Consider the following 20,623-nt stretch of genomic DNA (forward strand, 5'->3'; position numbering starts at 1 on the left):
CTTTCGCCAGCCGCGCGCATCTCGTTGTTTTCTCGCTTGTTGTTCTCTCTCGCAGCTCGCTAGCGCGCTCTCGCACTCCATCCGCAATCAGCTAACAAGGCAATATTCATGAAGGTGCGCACTTTTTGTTGCGCTCCTGACTATTATTTATGAATTATATCAATGTTATAATAAATACTCATTTAATAATTTATTACATATTCAATCCTGCAACCCATAATCCCTACACTAGGAAAAGTCATAGAAAACAAGTCAAGCTTCCAACCCTAAAATTTCCTAAAATTTCAAGAGTTCGAACACTTCAAAGATCTTCTTTACAGTGCTTTTTAAAGATCAAAAATTGGTTAAAAATGGATTTTTGGAATTTTTTTTAAATCGAAGCCCGTCTAGAGGAGGTGTTGGGTTGTAGAGGGTTAGGGATAACGACTGCATTCTGAACAGGTCTGCTATTTTTTTAGTTCAAAAAAAAAAAAAAAAAAGTATTCAAAAACAACACCTGTTTTTGTTCGCTCAACTTATTGCATTTTGCCTTAAAAATGCATCGCTCATTTCCAATCAAATCGACAATACTTCGCGCGTGCACATGGTCTCGCTACTGCTGCTGCCCCTTTCCTCTTTTGGATCCGCGAACGGATCGCCGCGCGGACTGACAGCGCGAGCCGTCATCCGCGGCCCTCACGACCACATTTGCACACTGCTTGGACCTGGACTGGTTAGCTGTGATTGTGTGCGCGCGGCGACTACCCACAAATCGACCGACCTGCGACGACGACGACGAGGCTCTTATTTAATTTGATACCGTAGATTGTGTGATGCCAGTTCGTTCTTCCAACCCGATTCGCGCCAGAAGTTTAATCCGAAACAACTTGGAGAAGTCAGCCGCCAGCAGTAGCCCGCAGCAGCAGCAGCCTCTCCTGCAGTCCAGAATGCCCAACATCAAGGTCTTCTCCGGTTCGTCCCATCCGGATCTGGCGTCGCGCATCGTGGACCGCCTCGGCATCGACCTCGGGAAGGTGGTCACGAAAAAGTTCAGCAATCTGGAAACATGGTGAGTACAGCGGGGCATTTTTTTTTTGCTGGAAGGGGTTGCACATGGACTTGGATTTGGACGGAGTCTTCCGGCCGGTTATCGATCCAACAAGGAGAACCTCATGGAGCCATGTTGTTGTTGCATTGGGAAGAGATTTCCCCGAAAGGAACAAAATAGGGCAAACTAAAATGGCTGAGAGAGATGTGCTTTAAAAATAAAATTCACTTAACCTTGAAGTGTGACAGCCAGAAACGCTGAAGGCAGAGCTCTTTCTTCCTTCTGCTCCTCTCGCTCTCTTTGGGGATCATGATCATGATGATAGTACGGTTTATATCTGTGTATAAAAACCAGGTGGATAGTGGACGGCGGCAGCAGCAGGAATACGGTGCTTCAATGGGTGGATTTTATCACAGAAACCAAAAAAAAAACAACATTGAGTGCTATAAAAGTAATGAAGAGAAAAGAAAGAAGTGAATCATAAGAAACGAAGAACTCTACTATCACTATAGAGAAAAAGTCGTGATAATCAGAGATTAAGTAGTGTAAATCGTGCAAGTGCTACGAACAGTTGTTATAAAATGTGCAACCTTGTCCATGAAAAAAAAATTGAATTTTGTGGAAATTATGAAAAACATCTTGAGTTGACTCAAACTCTAGCTAAAACAAGAATTTAAAAAACTTTGTAATGCCCTTAAATCAGGCCTGCCCAACGTCCGGCCCGCGGGCCGGATCCGGCCCGTGAAGCCATTTTATCCGGCCCGCGACGGCTTTTCGAAATAGTTCTATGACCGGCCCTTAAGGCTGTTCATGAAATCTATATATATAAAAAATTTCGATGGTTTTGTTCGAACGCGAATTAGTTGAACACGGAACGTCGCATCGAGGCGCTTTTTGTTGCGTTGAGTTCGTATAAGCCCAAGGAAGGTTCTTTCGCCAAAAAGTTACAACTTTGGCCACTCTGGAACCGATTCCGGAAAATCTGTGAATTGTATGGGAAAAGTTACGTAAACTCAAACATAGATCACAGGAGGCTGAATTAGCAAACAAGCAAGAAACGTCAGGAAACCAAACAAGGGCAGAACGAAGTTTGCCGGGAAGAGCTTGTATTAAATAAATAAATTGATTGTCTGAATTGAAAAAAAAATAAGCTTGAAACCAAATTTTAACATATTATAAAAACATTCTTCATGTTTGAGTTTAATTCTTATAATTTCTATATTGATATTTTTAAACTGAAAAATGGTGCAAGAAAACAAAATTATCCATTTCGTAAAATTATGAAATTTATGAAAAAGCTTTGATTGTTTTCTAAATATGTACAAAAAGACACTAAATTTAAATTTCTTTCATTTTTAATGTCTTTACTTTAAACTGAAGTTTTTTTTTTCTATTTTTTAAATAAATAGGTAAGCAAAACTAATGTTTTTTCCAGAACAACTTTTCACTGATAAAGTGTTTTTTAAAGCTTAAAAAGCAAATTATTCATACTGAAAAGATCGCTGCAAATACTTCAATAAAAAATTTCAAAAGTAAATCAAGAAATTGTGGAGCAAAATATTTTTTTCCATTAATTTTAAATTTTGAAGAATAACGAATTGAGAATGATTAAATATATATTTTTTACACATTTTAAATTTTGTGTGTGTTTACAATCATTTTAAAATATTTGAATAAAGGTGCAAATATTTTGTTCGAATAAGTTTTATCATGTCTCATAGTTTTTTTTTCTTTTGTAGTGTTGAGGAAATCAAACTAAAAAAAAAGTGAAGAGCATTGAAATTTGACTTTTTTTTTCATAACAGAATTATATCAAGGTATTTAATTGCAATCGTCAAAAACAATAACTATACAATTTTAAACAAACAAAAATTATAATAAGTCAAATAAACACATTTTTTAAAATTTATTTTTGTTTTTCATTTAAAAATCAAGATATATAAATCTTATTTGCAACACTTATTCTTTTATTTATTTACTTAAAAAGAACCTAATCATAAAAAAATGAAAAAAATGAGTTTAATTTATCAACTTTTATCAAATATTAGTTCCGGCCCGCCACTGCTTCAGAAAAATCAGATCTGGCCCGCAGGGCCAAAAGGTTGGGCACCCCTGCCTTAAATAAATTAGTGAATCTTATAGGTTTGATTTAAAAAAAATAAATAATTGATTTTATTCGTCAAAAAAAACAAACATAGAAAAATTGCAATCTTATTAAAAATTACTTGTTTAAATCTTTTGCTTTTTTGTACTTTGGCAGGCAATGTAATTTAAAACATAAAATTGAAAACCGTCAGAAAAACCAAAACTTATCAGCATTTTACTAATTTAATTCAATGGTTAATATTTTTCAAAGAAACTTAGAGTTACTTGGAAAATTCACATGTCGCACGGCAATCCGCGTGACCAAACTTGACTTGATTCGCCACCATTCTACGCGTGAAGGCAATATCATGCAAAGTCATGTGGGTGGCGTCGGCGCCCATTTTCTCAATCGAGGTTCTTTTGAAAACAATCAAAACAATGTTGAACAACGACGTCGGTCAAAGTAAACCACCCACCACCACCCACTTGCCTGCAAATGCCGTGAGACAACGGGAGAGAAACAGCTGATGCAAATGGCGGCTTTTGTAAGCTGGGTTAGCTGTAAACAAAAACAGCAAGAGAGAAGAGAGAACTAGACGTCTCTCTGGCATGAAATTGAGAGAGGGAGAGACGCTCTGTGGGCGGTGCGTTTAGCGTCTTTTTTCTCAGATCAGAGCGAAAACAATGAGCATTTTTTAGATGTCCGATTCAATTCTTTTGATTTATTTGGGAAAAAAAATGAAAAAACCACGAATAAAACAACTTTTTGACAGAAAAAACATGTTCTGGCAAATTAGCAATAATATTTCGCCATGATAACTCATTAAACGAGTTGCTTGACTTAGATAAACTTTGCATACAGGTTTGGCCTGCCCAACCTAGCTATTCCATATAATAAATTTGTCCTTACAAATCGCTGTACAAATTTGAGGAGCGTTTTCAAAATTATGAATCTTACGAAGGATTTTTCTGAACGATTTGGGGTCTTCGGCTTAGTTTTAGATATGTTCAATTGAGATATTCTAGATTTTTTTATTGCTATTGAAAGCTAAACATCAGTAACAAACAACAACAATTTTGTTATTTTTTAACCTTAAAAAATGTTCAAGATGACGGTAAATGCGTTACTAGTTCAACTAGCTATCGATCATCTTGACAATGATTTTTGAAATGTATCGAACTACCTTGTACTATTATGAACTTCGATTGTATTGATTCTGGTTAAGTTGAATTTTCAGTCCAAAGTTAATTTTTGCAATCTTAAGAAGAATTTTTCAGTGTTGCAGAATAATTGGGTCCTAAAATGAAGCTTAGATTGCTTATATTATTGTTTACAGCGACAAAGCTTATTTTTCTGAATACAATGACCCTTTGTACGACCACAAAGAGTTTAAAATGGATTTAAAATCAATTTTGAAAAATTAACCTCGCGGTCCTTCTTGACAGAAAAGCTCCTACTTGACAGATCGTTCCAAGGGGACCATAGTTGATCCATCGAAAAAATGTTGTCTTGTCAAAAAAAAATTTGCATTAAAATGAAAAAAGTGATCAGAGATGGTTTTTATTCGTTTTTTTTACCGTTGTACATAAAATTTGACATAGGGCTTTAGTACCCAATTAGCATACAGTCCAGACTCGATTATCCGAAGCCTCGCTTATCCGAAGGTTTGTATGGGACTTCGGATAATCGAATAACGAACAAAAAAAGTTTTTTTTTCGTTTTTTTTTCATTTCCTTATTTTTAACATAAAATTCGAGTTCTGCGACACCATATAAGGCAATTTTGAGTTGATGATAGCCTATTAAAAAATAAAATGCATTTTTTAAATATTTCATCACCGCCATTTTTGGCCGCCATCTTGAATTTAAAAAGTCAAAATCATTTTAGCGTATTTTAGGGATCATACCTCAACAATAAAAAAATTAGACAGCGAACACATTTTTTTCGTGATTCGATTATTCGAAGTTTTTATTGCCCGATCGAGTCTGTATTTCTGTTTTTCATGTGGATCAGAAAATTTCTTTAAAATGTGCTTCATAATCATTAAAGGTTAGAATGAAATACAGAGTCATAACAAAAACCAAGGTTTTCTTAGCATAACTTAAATTAATATTTTTTTCAAATGGTTATATATCAACTTCTATGGGTAAATTTTTTTTATGAAAGCAAAAAGAAAATGTATTTAAATCAACCAGAAATTTTTATTTAAAAATGTGGATTTTCTTTTTTAAAGAATGAACTAAAATAATGCTGTTACCCCTAGTTTTGTTCCGTAAATTCGTTAAATAAAAATATGTATTTAAAAAAGTAGTTATATCAGGACATCGGTATATGATTATAATTTATTTGACTCTTATATTTGGATGGAATTGTTTTATCCTTTGTCTTTTCGTTTTTTTTTATTACGTATAACTTCAAATAAGAGTTCTATGACCCCATTTTAGTAAATTTGAGGGGTTGATTGCATGTTAAATTACCAAAGTATTTTCTCTTGACCACCATAAAGGAAATAAAAATTGACCACCATCTTGGATTTAAAACTTCCACATCACTTAAGAACATTTTTTTTGTCATATTTGAGCTCAACGACCCAAAACAAGACAAAAACAAAAATCGTGGCAATTAAATTTAATAAAAAATTAATAACTTTTTTCAGGAAAACACACTTTTCGAGTACCGTCCCATCGTCAAACCATGGAACTGTACGACAACCACGACAGCATGCGCCGTTCGAAATTAGTTTTTTCCACACTCTTCCACATGATTGTATTCTCTTTGCCCAAGCTCAGCGAAAAATTAACCGAGACTCCTTTTGCGCTGATTTAGACGATTTGACGGGCCGCGTGTGCTCTTCTACGGAGGAGCTACTACCGGTTGGCAGCAATCAGTCAATTAAAAGAGCATGGAATGAACCTATTCGAATCGAAATCCTTTTGGATGCTTGTTTTTAGTTTGTATTTTACATTTTTTGTGTGTGTTTTGTCTCGACAGCTTTGCACACTATCAAATTTGTATTTATAGCGAATGCGACTCTCACCAGACACGCCAAAATGCTTTTTTGTTAAGGAGGTATTAGACTATGACAAAAAAAACTACACAAGACATAAACGAAAAACGCTTCGCAAACAGACCACAGTTTGTCACTACAGCATAAATGTTCGGAAAACTTTTTGGCGAAAAGTATAAACACGTTTTGACATTTTTGAACTGTTACAAAGTTATTGGTCAATACATTTTTTAAGTTGCTCAAGTCAAATAATTTATTCTCAGTCAAATAACAAATTACGTTTGGATTTACACGTTAACCTTACACATATACTTGGTATGCAGTTCTTTTTATTAATTACACTACACCTGTAGAACCTGTTCGTTTAATATTTTTACCAAAAATATATCAGTTCTAAAATATTTCATGAACATAACAAAAAATATAGAAGTGCAACTAAAAATGTATAGTGAAAAAGTTTGGACAAACAGTTTGTTTGCTCGCAAAATTGTTTGCCAAACTGGCAAACTGTTTGTAAACAAACTTTTCCAAAACAATATGGCGGACCAGGGAATCTGTCAAACTTCAAAAAGGTGCGTGTCTTGTCTAGTTTGTTGTCGTAGTGTAATACCTTCTTTATCGTTTAAGGAAATCGACAATATCATATAAACAAAAATGTTTAGCAAAGTTATTTTATTGAAAGCTGCCAAAAGTAGGTATTTCAGACAACTTATGCTGAAATTTCCGGAAATTAACTTCAATCTTGTTCTGTCGGTTGTAGTGTATCCAGGGAGCAAACAATTTGATATCAAATCGTAGAATTTAAAGTAAGTTAACTTTAAGGTCAGTAAAATAATACAGCTCTGATATTGAGTTGAATTGTTTCACCCAAAGTACAGGATCGAGGTAATAGTCTCCAAAATGTGATTGAAAGCGTAAGGCAAAACTCGAGAAAATAATGCAAAACTCGCACTAACAAAACAAATGTGTTCATTCGTTAATTGAAACAAAAAAAAACAGCTACATGTGTTATACATCGACTTCTGATAACTCTTTAGTCACCAAGCTGTTGTGGCCGAGGTAGTTAGGTTATTGAGATAGTCTTTATATAGAAACTTTTTTTTTTGAAAATGAACTCGAAAGCATAATTCTCACGACCATCTCGAGCTTTATTTTCTGTGTCCGTAAACGGTACCATTATTCTCTCGGCTCGAGACCATGGTTCTCTTGGAAGATTGCTGTCCAGTTTTTGGTGTTGTACATAGGATACCGTCAGTGGGGGTGACTATGGGTCAAAAAACGATACACCTCTCGTAATTTCTTAATAACAAAAACAATTTAAATAACATCGAAAATCTTTCAACGTAGATTTGTTTTTAGATAGTTTACTCACATTTTCCCAAAATATGGTGGATTTTGATGAACACTACCTAAAATGCCAATAGTTTGAAAATTGACCCAATCTCACCCCTTAGAGGGGGTGACATTGGGTCAAATGAAACTAAAATGATGCTCAAATACAACGATATGGTAAAACAAGTCATCCAAGAGCGTTTCTTGTTCGAGGGAATCGTATTGACACGCTACAATGTTTGAAGTGAAGATTTTCAAACATTTGGGTAGTTTTCGAGCAATTCTAACAAAAATATTAGAAAAATGATTTTTCGAGAGGTCATATTTGGCCAAAAACGTACCCCAACTTTAGACATCTGTCAAAATAACAGGATTTGTTCTAGGAACGAGATTTTTTCAGCGAAGTCATCTTAAGATGTCCCCTACACAACCCCTTTAACAGAATGTAGTTTCATTGAGAATAACCTGAAAAATTGTAAAATCGGTAAAAAATCACTTTGACCCAATCTCACCCCCCAGACCCAATGTCACCCCCACTGACGGTACACAAAGTCACACGTGACTTGGTCGTTAAAATGATTTACATAATACGGCTAGATCACACCTTTACGGTTAAGATATTTTTGTTTATTGAGTGAACAACTCTACACCCAAAACTCAGAGCCGAGAGAATCGTTCCCTCAAAATTTATTGAGGGCTCAGTGCCAAAATCGAAAGAATAATGCTACCAACTCACACCATCATAACAAATGTGTTCATTCGTTAATTGAAACCGTTAATCTCCAACAAGTGTCATACATTGACATCTGACCGCTCCTGAGTCATCATGCTGTGGTGGCCGAAGCAGTTAAGTCATTGGGTTTGCCTGTCAAAGGTCTCGGGTTCGATTCCCGTAGTCGACACTTTTGGTTTTTTGTTTGACGGATGAACTTTTTTTTGCAAATGAACCTCGCGAGAATAATTCTTTCGCTCGTCTCCAGCTGTGTTCTCTGTGTCTGTGAATGGTACCACTGTTCTCTCGATTCGAGGCCATTGTTCTCTCGAACGTTGCTGCCCAGTTTTGGGTGTACGATCGAATTATCGGTGATTTGAACCACCAAACCATGTGCACCCATTACTATTTTAAAATATGTTCTGTTTGACTAAAACTATTTCCTTAATTTTCCCCACCCCCTTCCAGCGTCGAGATCGGCGAGTCGGTCCGCGGCGAGGACGTGTACATCGTGCAGTCCGGCTCCGGTGAGATCAACGACAACCTGATGGAGATGCTGATCATGATCAACGCGTGCAAGATCGCTTCGGCGTCGCGCGTTACCGCTGTGATACCCTGCTTCCCGTACGCCCGCCAGGACAAGAAAGACAAGGTAGGTGTGCGTTCGTGCTCCTTCGCCGTCCACAGGACACGTGGCTTTGTTTTTTGGTCTTTTTCCCTTTACCTTTTTTGTTGTTTTTTTTTCTTCTCTATATATTTCTCATGTTCCTCCTTCACCGCGCTAGGTTTAACGTTGTTGTCCTGATTGTCAGAGGCGCTTTTCCTATCGGTTTGATTTTTGTTCAGTTTTTGATTTTTGCTAGAAAACAAAAGCAGCTCCAAAGCAAAAAAAAAATGTGGAAAAAATTTCCTAGCTCTTGTTGTTTGTTGTTTAGAGTTTCATTTTGATAGCTATCCTTGTACCCGTTGCCGATCAACGATCGAGCAAAGTACGTAGAACCCTTTGCGCAGTCCAGTTCCGTTAGTAACCGCGACCATGTAAACAGGCCACAATCGTGTCGGGGTCAGGCCCGGGGGTTATCTTTGAGCCAGCAGCCAGCTTTGAAACAACACTTTGCGTACATGAACTTCGTCGTCACCAGCGAAAATAGTTCGATGAAAGTGCATCTTGTGAGCTCGGTAGTGTTTATTGATTTTCGAATCTCGCGCCGTTGGCCGTTGCCATTCGACGACGACGACAACGACGTTGAGGCGAGACTATAAGACAAACAACTGTCACTGATAGCGTTGATGATGATGATGCAGCCGATAGTGATGATGCCCCTGTCCCGAATGCGCTTCCTGGGTTCCCTACAGGACGGGCTTTTTTTCTTGTAACCATCTTTGCAGTTCACTATCTCTTTCACTTAGTGGTACCGTAAACGGAAGGGCTTGGGCTATAAAACTAATAAGATATTTGCGAGCTTGATTTTAAATCAATTTTAGAAATTAAATTATTTTTTCTCAAATTTACTGTTTTTGTTTGTTTGTTATTTATTGTATTTTTTGATTCCTTATGTTTAGACTTAGTGATTTTTCACGCAAAAAAAACTGCAATTGGGTACTAAAGCCCTATATTATTTTTTATGTACAACGGTAAAAAACACGATTTAAAACCATTTCTGATCACTTTTTTTCATTTTAATGCAAAAAAAAAATATTGACAAGACAACATTTTTTCAATGGATCAATTATGGTCCCCTTGGAACGAGCTGTCAAGTAGGAGCTTTTCTGTCAAGAAGGACCGCGAGGATAATTTTTCAAAATTGATTTAAAAATCCATTTTAAACTCTTTGTGGTCGTACAAAGGGTCATTGTACTCAGAAAAATAAGCTTTATCGCTGTAAACAATAATATCAGAAATCTAAGCTTCAATTTAGGACCCAATTTTCCATAATTACAAAACAAAATTTTACGAAAATTTCACGGACGTGAAAAATGTTCAAAAACTGGGATAATATTATGTTAAATTTATATTATTCTTCAATCAACTATTACTTAGCTTCATCAGTTTTTAACGTGATAGTAGGCAATAGGAAATCATGTCTATATTTTTCATTGTTCTTTTTAGTTACGCAAGATTCCTCTTATCTGACGAACAGAACTAAAGCAAAAATTCAGAATTATGGAAGAATACCTCCAACTGTTATTGGGATGATCGGATTAGTTGTTAAAATAACAAAAAATAACAACAAAGATTTGTTCGAAGAGTAACTAAAAGCTTTATTAGTTTGTTATTACAATAACAATCCAATAACACGAAGAACAAATCTTGTTATAAATAACATAAAATGTTACCGGCCTAGTATTTTCAAATATCAAAAAAATGTATTCCCAAGTATTTCCGTCTGCTCGGGAACTGATTTTTCAGACGTTTCTAACAGCTCACTTAAATACTGTAATCATCCTACACTTCGCATTTTGGGGCAATTTGATGATTCAGTTTTTTTTTCTGATCTAAGCGATTATCTTCAAATATTCACTCAATTATTAGTAAAATTTTATAGTAATTATATGTTCATGATTGTTATCCTTTTGATTTTTCTCATGAATATCTTCAATTTTTGGAAAAAGGTTATATGTATCCTTAAGTTGAAAACTAATTGAGTTTACATAAAAATTTTTTTTGACAAGACAACAGTTTTTTGATGGATCAACTATGGTCCCCTTGGAACGAGCTGTCAAGTAGGAACTTTTCTGTCAAGAAGGAAAATCCATTTTAAACTCTTTGTGGTCGTACAAAGGGTCATTGTACTCAAAAAATAAGCTTTATCGCTGTAAACAATAATATCAGCAATCTAAGCTTCATTTTAGGACCCAGTTCTCTACATTTTGATCCGAATACTTGCTGATTTCAAAGCTTGCAAACAAGAGTCCTGGGTTTTCGGTTCAAAGATCATTCACTCATTGCCGAACGATTCTTTGCCGACTGGAGCGCGCAATCATTCGCGAGCAAACATGACTCTCTAGCTGCCAGTGTGTTGGTTAATCGCTTCACCTACACAGAAAAAAAGTTGAATTTTGGAATGTTGAAAATTTGGTAGGTTGAATATTACCTCTTTTTTTCAGTAATATTACATAAAAAATGTGTAAAAATGTGAAATTCATCATTTTTTTAGCCACAAAATCTGTCATCATTTCCTGATGAATATTACCATAATTTTTTTTTCTGTGTATTTAACCTTGCATTGCAGTAAAACTAGCACTGGATAACAATAGTTTAAACGAGTTTTCACAACCAAAGCCCCTCCGTTTTACGGTACAGCTCCTTCCAACTTCCAATGCCGTTACTATGTTCTAAGTTCTTGTTCCATCGCGTGTACCCACTTAATTACTTTCCAATTTCATTTTGATTAAGCCTGAACACGTTCGTTTAACATTCCTTCTTCTCTCTATCTATTTGCTCTTGTTTACTAGCCTGTTTTTATTATGATTGTGTTCAACTACTACCCAACTGAGTAGCGGTGCACTCGCACACATCTACCACCACCACCACCATAACTCTCTCTCTTTCACTCTATCTCTTCGTGTACAAACAAACAATAATAACAATTTGATTTCCTATACTTCGCTCCCCTCCCTCAGACAGGCGACGATAAGCTGGCCGCGTTGATGAAGACCAATGAGTGGAAGTTTCGGGTATTGGTATTTTGAGTTTTTTCTTCTACCTTTTTTACTTCTTGCAGTCTTTTTTTGTTCTTTTCTTTATATTTGTCCAAATTCGTCATCGGTTTGTCCCTCCCCCCACCAACAACAACCGTTCGTCATCATCGCCATCAGTCAGTCCTTGGTTATTTTTCTTACTTTAATACTATTTATCTCGTTTTGTAGTCTCTCATGGGAAGTTCACAATACACACACCTACATTTAAAACATTAAAAGAATGGCAATATTGTTGCTAGTAACTCTCTTTCTTCAATTCAGTTATTTATCGTCGTCTTATGAGTAAAGTAAAAGCGAAAAAAGAGGAAGTTTTCCACATTTTTCCAACGTCCTAGTCGAACCTTAACTAGTGTTTTTCGTTGTAGGGTATTTTTGTTCTGTTTGTGTTTGTGACTGTCTGTCTCTGTGTTTTTACTACTGGCTAATACTAAATGTGTTTTTTCTTTGTATATATGTGTTGTTGCTGGAGAGCTCTGAGATATATATGCGATACTGATGAAGAATAATTTCAAATGATATGAAAAAACTAGATAAAGAGTAGTGAATAAGATATTTTTCACTTTTTTCCGAAATGTAAATTTATATTAAGTGAAATTGGAAAGAGATAATGAGAGAAAGTACGAGATTGCGATTTTATCGGAGAGAGATATCGTTAGTGTTGAACGTGCGCGATTAAACATAGTTTACATAGCAAGTTGGCACGTGCTTGCTTTGAGTGTGCTGATTTTGATGAAGTGACTGTAATTAAACTCCACATTTTAATCAACAATATTTTTTTTTGAAAACTGGCCCACAATTTTTGGATGCAGTTTTTTTTCAAACCCTTTTTTAAAAACTAACAAGCACAGAAACACCAAACCCACCATTATCTTTCAACATAATTTAGAGATGTTCTTTCCAATGTAATGAAAACCCCCGTTCTGTTCTGTGTTTAGGACTATGTTCCAGATCTGTACACTGTGAGTAAGCAAATCCCCGAGAAAAGGTTTCGCGTTTTCACTCTAAATCGGCAGGCTAGTGTGAACTCTTACAAAGTGTGTGCGGCTCAGCTAAAATAAAACAAAAACCTATACCTCAAAAAAACTAAACCTCACAATTTGACCAGCAAACACAGGCAGAATGTGCACTTTGACCGGGTGAAACCACAATAATTGTAGATAGAATCCAAAAGTTTAACTGTCATTTAATTTCAAGAGTGATTTCAGAGCTTTTCACCAAAACAGGAACATAGTTATAGAGGGTGTTTAACAAACCTTGTTATTACCGGCAAGAAAACGCTGGATGCGTTTTCGTTTGGGTTGCGATTAATCGGTTTCATCATCAATCACACGTGTTTTTCTTTGTCAGTTCATCAAAATGGCACAATTCCCTCCCTTTTTCATTTTATTTGGTACGGTACTTGCATGTGGGCGCAAACCAGAACTGTTTGTTACGTGCAAAATCAAAACCCTAAAAAAAAGCAAATAATTGGTATTAATTCTGATTAATCCTGGCAGCCAAACTAACAGGAATGATTTTAATTTAAGCTGGTTTTAGTTGGTAGATCGAAGCGTTTTGTCTGGCGGTGAAACTAAACAAATATTTTTCTCTGTTTTTTCTTCTTCTTTTGTGTTTTAATTTCAGAGCCGTGCCCCAATCTCTGCCAAGCTGGTGGCCAACATGCTGTCGGTGGCCGGAGCCGATCACATCATCACGATGGATCTGCACGCCTCACAGATTCAGGTGAGTTTTGGAAGCGAAAGTTGAACATTGTTCTAGTGGGGTAGAGGGATATACCCAGTTTATACGAAATTTGAAAAAATAAAGAAATTGGTTGACATTGTTGTATAGAACCCCTTTGGTTTACGATAGGAGTTTATAAATCATAAATGATTTAGGTTTTGAAGTTTTTTTTTTTTCTGAGCATGCCAAACATGTTCTAACAGCTTTAAATGACTCCAAAAATCAACTCTGTAAAAAGTAAACACTTAATTTCAAAATGTTGACTTACACTCCTGTGAGGATAAAACTACCAACGAAAATAAATATAATATATTGCAAAATGGCTAATGCGCACACAAATGCCCACCAGTGTTGTAAATGAGTGATAGAAAAAATATCATTTGATGATTCCTGCACCAAAATATCAAACGATATAGCAACGGCAGGGTGACCACTTAAATTTCATTTTCAAATTCCCGACTTTTTCAGAAAAGCATGATTTCAAACAAACAAACAAAAAATCAGAAACTTATCACAAATTCCTTAGAAAAATTAAAAATGGAAGCACTTAAATATATATTGATTCAGAGAACAATTAGTCTTTGAAAAAAAAAACAGTTACTATATCCACCTTCAGGTGGTTGGTGCCTTCCCCACATTCATAAAGTGAATACACTACACAGCCTCAAAAACATGTATAAAAAACACTTAATTTTTGACAGGGTTGTCAGATCTTTAATCTATTAACGTAACGTAACGTTTTCATCAAAATATCTGAGATCCGGCCTCTGAAAAGTGTATAAATAACACTTAAGTGCTTATAATTGTTGATAGGGTTGTCAGATCTTCAATGCTTTGAACTCGTTAGAAAGGTCTTTTCAATACATTTCTAAAAATGTATAACATGACGGGTTTTCTTACAAAAACCATCCTTTTTACAATTTTCTGGACTTAAGTCAAAATCGTTTTTTAGCATAACTTTTGAAATACTTTTCTAAACTTCATAATATTAACTAGGGTCTTGTGGGACTCCAAGACGGATCGAATGAGACCAAAACGGTCCAAATCGGTACAGCCAGTCCGGAGATAATAGTGTGCATATTTTTCGGTGCACGGACTTACTGGCATACACACGCACAGACATTTGTTCAGAATTTGATTCTGAGTCGATAGGTATGCATGAAGGTGGGTCTAAGAGGTCGAATAAAGAAGTTCATTTTTCGAGTGACTTTATAGCCTTTCCTCATTGAGGTGAGAAAGGCAAAAAGAAAGCCTAACAATACTCATAATTTCAATGTTTTATTTTTAAAGTCTGCAAACGTATAGCTTTTTATAATTCGTTTCAACTAGAAATGGCCAAAAGTTAAAGATAACTTATTGTATTCATAATTTAATTTTATTTTATAAAAAAAAACGCTTAATACATGATTACTGCTATTATTCTTTTAAAAATAATTATAAAAGTGTCTAGGAATTAGTTGAAAAAATGTTTTTACCAATTTCCCTTTTTAATTTTGTAAATTGAATGAATGTTGATTTATGTAGTTATCAATATTTCACTGCTTTATGATTATTTTTTCATTGGAAAAATCAGTTTAATAAGATTCCATGTTTTTTAAACATATTAGCAGTAACTTATGTCAAAATTTCTTGGATAATTTTTTAAAAGCGTAAAATGGTTTTTTCAGTTTTTCATTAAAAACAACAAAAATTTGATTTTATTCAATATTTAAGTTTTCCGTTAACTGAAATCATTTTTTATCTTTAGTGATTCGCTCATACTCACAAAAATAGGATTTTTGATGTCTTAAATAGGCTTTTAATTTTAAAATAGATTTAAATAGAGAAAGGGACCATACATTTAAATTGAGTGACTAAAGAAGAATAATTGAATTATTGAGTGAATTTAATTTGAAAATTGTAAACAAATATTACAAAATTATTCAATTGTTAGAAAATATTTTTTTAACGAGTATGTTTGGGATTCCCGACTTTTAACGTCTTTTTGACAAACAATCACAAACTGACGACTTTTTCCCGAATTTTGGCGAATTCCAGAGTTTTTCCCGACTTTCCCGGTTTCCCGACTTGAGTGGCCACCCTGCAACGGTCACTCTAGCTTGTGAGTTCTCTTCTTTTATCTCGAGCTTGCTAGCAAGAGCATTCTCTTTCTATCACTCCCTCTCCTCGTTCACGCACACTCACCGAAGATTCTGTTGTTTTCTCAGAAAACCGCGATGAAAGAACGCGAGAGGAGCATTGGAAACCGACCACGTATTACGTCCCGTTAAACTGCGTTGGCAAATTTTGTTTTGTGGCGACTGCGTTTTGTTGAACGGGGATGATTGTGAATGTGGGGATGAGAGAGAAAAAGAGAATGTCACAAAAAAAATAGTAAACTCGCGAGAGAAACGGCAATTCTTGGTGCTGAGAATCTCGCAACGGAAAGAAGTGCATTGAAAGTTGGGAGATGACATTTCTGCCATGATGGTTGTAGTCGCTGAGAACTGAAAGTTTGTTATTTTTACATCACTGATGCCCATACCGCCATTTGGGGCGAATCGGGACTACAGTCTGAATAGGGATAGCAGGTTGGAATGCACTTTTTTTTTGTTAATATGTGACTATTCTATCCAAAACCAATCAAAAATATCAAAATATTGAGATTGCACGTGACTCTGAGAAACTTCAAGTGTTTGCTTTCCCATGAATTGAGAATTATAAAGATAAAGAAATCGTATATATTTTTTTGAAATAATAGAAAAAAAAACATGTTTGAAGATTTGTAAACACTTTGTTAGGCCAAAACCAATTATTTATGGTTGGATATTCTAGTTTGTGCTTCCCCAAGGAAAAAAAAATGGTCGTTGTTATTTTTTGGGATTTCAAATGCCACTTTCTTCCTCCAGGGCTTCTTCGACATCCCGGTGGACAACCTGTACGCGGAACCGGCGGTGCTCAAGTGGATCCGGGAGAACATTGCCGAGTGGCGGAACTCGATCATCGTGTCGCCGGACGCGGGCGGTGCCAAGCGTGTCACGTCGATCGCCGATCGGTTGAACGTGGAGTTTGCGCTGATCCACAAGGAGCGGAAGAAGGCCAACGAGGTCGCGTCGATGGTGCTGGTCGGTGACGTGAAGGACCGCGTGGCCATCCTGGTGGACGATATGGCCGACACGTGCGGCACAATTTGCCACGCCGCTGACAAGCTGGTCGAGGCGGGCGCCACCAGGGTCTACGCCATTCTGACCCACGGCATCTTCAGTGGGCCGGCCATTTCGCGGATAAATAACGCGTGCTTCGAGGCTGTCGTCGTGACGAACACGATCCCCCAGGATGGCCACATGAAGGACTGTCCCAAGATTCAGGTGGGTTCTTTTTAAAAGCCATCTAAATCACATCTTAACCTTCCTTCAAACAGTGCATCGACGTTTCCATGATGTTTGCCGAGGCTGTCCGCCGGACCCACAACGGCGAAAGTGTGTCGTATCTGTTCTCAAACGTTCCTTACTAAGACGGCCAACGCCAGGCACCACCACCGGGACCGTGAATGATGACAAACGGGGAACTACGACGCCGTCAACCCGGAAGTGGAACTGTTTTTTTAAAAACTATACATTATATCATTGTTTATTCAAAGCTGAGAAATTTTGCCTTCACGGTTAACTATTGGCCATAGTAAAGTAAATGAAAAAGACTCATACAAACAGCTCAAAGCATTCTAGAGAAAACAAAAGAAAACGTTAAAATCGGTATGGTTTAATTAAGTTTAAAGTTTTGCTCCATTTATCCGATTTCGGGACGCCCCTTCTTTCTATTCCCATATTAAAGTAACACTAAACCAAGTTTATATTAGGCTAACGAAGAAGAGAAGCTACACCTTATAGATAAACCGTTAGAGATGTTCAGCTTAGTACGCGCCTTTCTTTATAAAAGAGTTGAACAAATAAAAAATAGACACACAAAGCCCAAATAGTCGTGTATTTTCATGCCAAGCATAGAATCCATTAGTTGAGAAACCCCATCCGAAAGAGGAGTGTTGAACACTGTTTTGCTAGTAAAGATAGATTGTTACAGCGTGCTCCTGTTAGATTGGTTTGCATTCACACTTACACACACACATACACGTACACACCGATACAAAACGGACATCCAAAACACAAACACACACCCCAGGCAAATTATAAATTAGAGTCAAACTTACTGTAAGCTATCACTGAAAACAACTTTTAATTTTATGCTAATTTGATATGGAAAGTAAAGTGAATAAAACTTTAAAAATAGTATCACGCATTTGTTCTGTTTGATTTGATGATATCCGAAAATATGTAGTAGTGTTGTTTTTTTTAAATTTGTTTCAAAGATTTTCTGGTTTGTTTGCAGGTTAAGGATTTGACTCTAATGACCTAGATCCAGCGTAGCCCTACGTAAAGATATTTGAGTGCATCCTTAAGCTTAAAATAAGGTCATGTATCGTCCAAAAACCAAAAAAATTAAATTATTTTTTTTAATTATTGATGTACCCACTAAGAAAATTTGTAAAATCGTTGAAATTTCTCTAAGTCGGGATAACGAAATACTTTGATTAACGAGTGAACTAGTTCTATTGAATTTTTTGGTGAACTTGAACTCAGTTTCACTTTTAAAACATTAATTTTTAAATCTTGTTATTTTTCAGAAGCATCAAGAACTTCAAGCATAGGGGAGAGTGGGGGGACTTGACCTTCGGGGATACTTGATTCCAAGCCTGTATCTCAGGCTTGCCCAACGTCCGGCCCGCGGGCCGTATCCGGCCCGTGAGGAAATTTCATCCGGCCCGCGACGGCTTTTCAAAATATTTCTTTGGCTTCATAAAATATTCAATAAAAAAAATATGTTGAGGTCAATTTTTCAGATATTATAACAAAACATTTATTTGTTTATGTTGCTTATGACATACAACGTTTGTTAGGATTATGCCTTTGTATTTTTTGAAATGATTTTATTTCACATCTAAACATTCTTTATGTTTTAATTTAATTCTTATTATTTCAATATTGATGTAATAAGAATATATTATTAAACTTGAACAATATGCAAAAAGAATGCAAAAGACACTGAATTCTAATTTCTTAAAGTTTTGGCTGTTTTTATTTCTAATTCAATTGTTTCTCTTTTGAGGATTTTGATTAGTTTTTTTTTTCAGAGCAACTTTTCAATGATAAAGTTTTGCTGGGAAAAAGCTTAAAAAAGGCAAATTGAAAATAAGGATCTCGTTGATTTTTCAAACTTGAATGAAAAACTTGCATCGACGAAATTTTGATACTTTTTTTTAGATAATGATGTCAGGGAATTCATTTTCATTCGACAAAAACAATTACAATACAATTTTGTCCAAAACAAAATAAAAGTAAATGAAATAAACACATCTTTGAAAGTAATCTTTGTATGTAATCTTTGTATTTCTTTCTTAAAATCAAGATATTTGAATCTTGTTTTGCAACACATTTTTATGTATTTGTTAACTTGAATTAACCTATTAAAATAAATGTTATGAAAAAAATGTTTACTGTTTTTTACTTTCACCAACATTAGTTCCGGCCCGCCTATGCTTTAGAAAAATCAGATCTGGCCCACAGGGCCAAAAGGTTGGGCACCCCTGCTGTATCTCTTCAGCATGCGGGTAAAAAATAGCTTTGCTCTAGAATGTTGTGCAAAATTTACTCAAACTCATTGTAGAAAACAAATAAAAAAAATAAAAATAAGTTTGATAAACCCTTACGCATTTCACGTTAATTTTATCGTCATACTTTTTTTTACAATAAAAAAGTGCGTTTAGGGAGACTTGATTCCTGCATTTTTACAGTCACTGGAATCAGCCTCAAGATCAATAAACTGGTTTGGTTTTTTGTACATGGATTCCTTTAATATAGTTGTGGATGACTTACTGCAGTTTGAACCATTTTTCAAATGTTTTGTTAACAAAAATTACCAGCTTTTGTAAACATGCTCAATTTTGGTCTAAAAGTTTTTTAAATATTTTACATACCTACTAAACTTGTTTCACATCCGTGGACCTCTGAACAAATTTCTGTTAAAAAAGTGTGAAAAGAAAACTGTCCTGGATGATTTCTCAGCACACTACGATTTCATAAAAGAAAATGTATACCAGTTCCAGTGTTACCACATGCTCGTCTGTATCATAGGGTCCAAAAATCTGTCTTATCTGCACCAAGCAAGGCGAATATCTGTACCATTATCTGTACGGTATATTATTTGTAAAAAACTTTTTTTTAACATGCATTTTGAACAAACTTATGACAACACTAAATGCTGATATGCAGCTCGGAAGGAACGCAAAACTCCATATAAAAAACACCCAAGAAACGGAAAGACGTTTCTTCGCGTGACATTCTTTCGCGCGATGTTTGTTTGCAAAATGTTCTAGTGAAAAAACTTAAATATTAAGAATTTGTTTATTTTATTTCAACTGAAAGTTATAAATGTATCAATAATTTTGTAATCGATATAATAATATTGAAAATTCCGAATTGCCTTATGATGCCGAATCTCAAAAAGCAGAATCTTGAAATTAAAAGGAAGGTTTTTGTATTTTGCTTGAAAAGAAGTAAATCCATAAACAAACAGATTTAAAAATACAAATATTAAAAATAAAAAAATCTAAGATCAAAAAAATAAAAAGAAATATGTAAACAAAAAAATAATTAAAAATAACAAATTCAAAGCTTAAAAATTCTAATAATTAAAAATTAATAAAATTAAAATAATATAATTTAATAATTCATATATTCAAAATCCTTCAAATAAAAAATTATAATCCAAAAAATTTAAAGTTCTAAATAAAAATCTAGAATTTAAAATCATACCCAGATTTAAAATTTAAAAAATATCAAAGAATTTAGGAAATTAAGAATTTAAGAATTTAAGAATTTAAGAATTTAAGAATTTAAGAATTTAGGAATTTAGGAATTTAAGAATTTAAGAATTTAAGAATTTAAGAATTTAGGAATTTAAGAATTTAAGAATTTAAGAATTTAAGAATTTAAGAATTTAAGA

General features: G+C 35.1%; 1 protein-coding gene across 3 annotated transcripts; it reads left to right on the forward strand.

Moving 5' to 3' along the window:
* Positions 1-737: 737 nt before the first annotated feature.
* LOC6036217 (ribose-phosphate pyrophosphokinase 1) lies at positions 738-17,853 on the forward strand. Of its 3 annotated transcripts, none has more exons than XM_038259990.1 (6): positions 738-1,048; positions 8,633-8,816; positions 11,789-11,848; positions 13,490-13,588; positions 16,477-16,935; positions 16,989-17,853. In XM_038259990.1, the coding sequence occupies exons 1-6, from the start codon at positions 813-815 to the stop codon at positions 17,079-17,081; spliced, it is 1,131 nt and encodes a 376-aa protein (XP_038115918.1). In that variant the 5' UTR covers positions 738-812; the 3' UTR covers positions 17,082-17,853. The 3 variants fall into 3 exon arrangements, with proteins under 3 accessions (XP_038115918.1, XP_001846292.2, XP_038115919.1); XM_001846240.2 differs by having other exon boundaries at positions 11,789-11,842; XM_038259991.1 differs by lacking the exon at positions 11,789-11,848 and having other exon boundaries at positions 739-1,048.
* The last annotated feature ends 2,770 nt before the right edge of the window (positions 17,854-20,623 follow it).

Source organism: Culex quinquefasciatus, chromosome 3, assembly GCF_015732765.1.
Source record: "Culex quinquefasciatus strain JHB chromosome 3, VPISU_Cqui_1.0_pri_paternal, whole genome shotgun sequence".
In the NCBI taxonomy this organism is placed as follows: domain Eukaryota; kingdom Metazoa; phylum Arthropoda; class Insecta; order Diptera; family Culicidae; genus Culex; species Culex quinquefasciatus.

What these genes read in the sequence shown, in the direction of transcription:
- LOC6036217 (XM_038259990.1), top strand. Translation starts at nt 813, where the DNA reads ATGCCAGTTCGTTCTTCCAACCCGATTCGCGCCAGAAGTTTAATCCGA. An exon ending in AGTGGAAGTTTCGGGTATTG is followed by an intron (nt 11,849 to 13,489) that starts GTATTTTGAGTT and finishes TTTTAATTTCAG; the next exon opens with AGCCGTGCCCCAATCTCTGC. An exon ending in AGGACTGTCCCAAGATTCAG is followed by an intron (nt 16,936 to 16,988) that starts GTGGGTTCTTTT and finishes TCCTTCAAACAG; the next exon opens with TGCATCGACGTTTCCATGAT.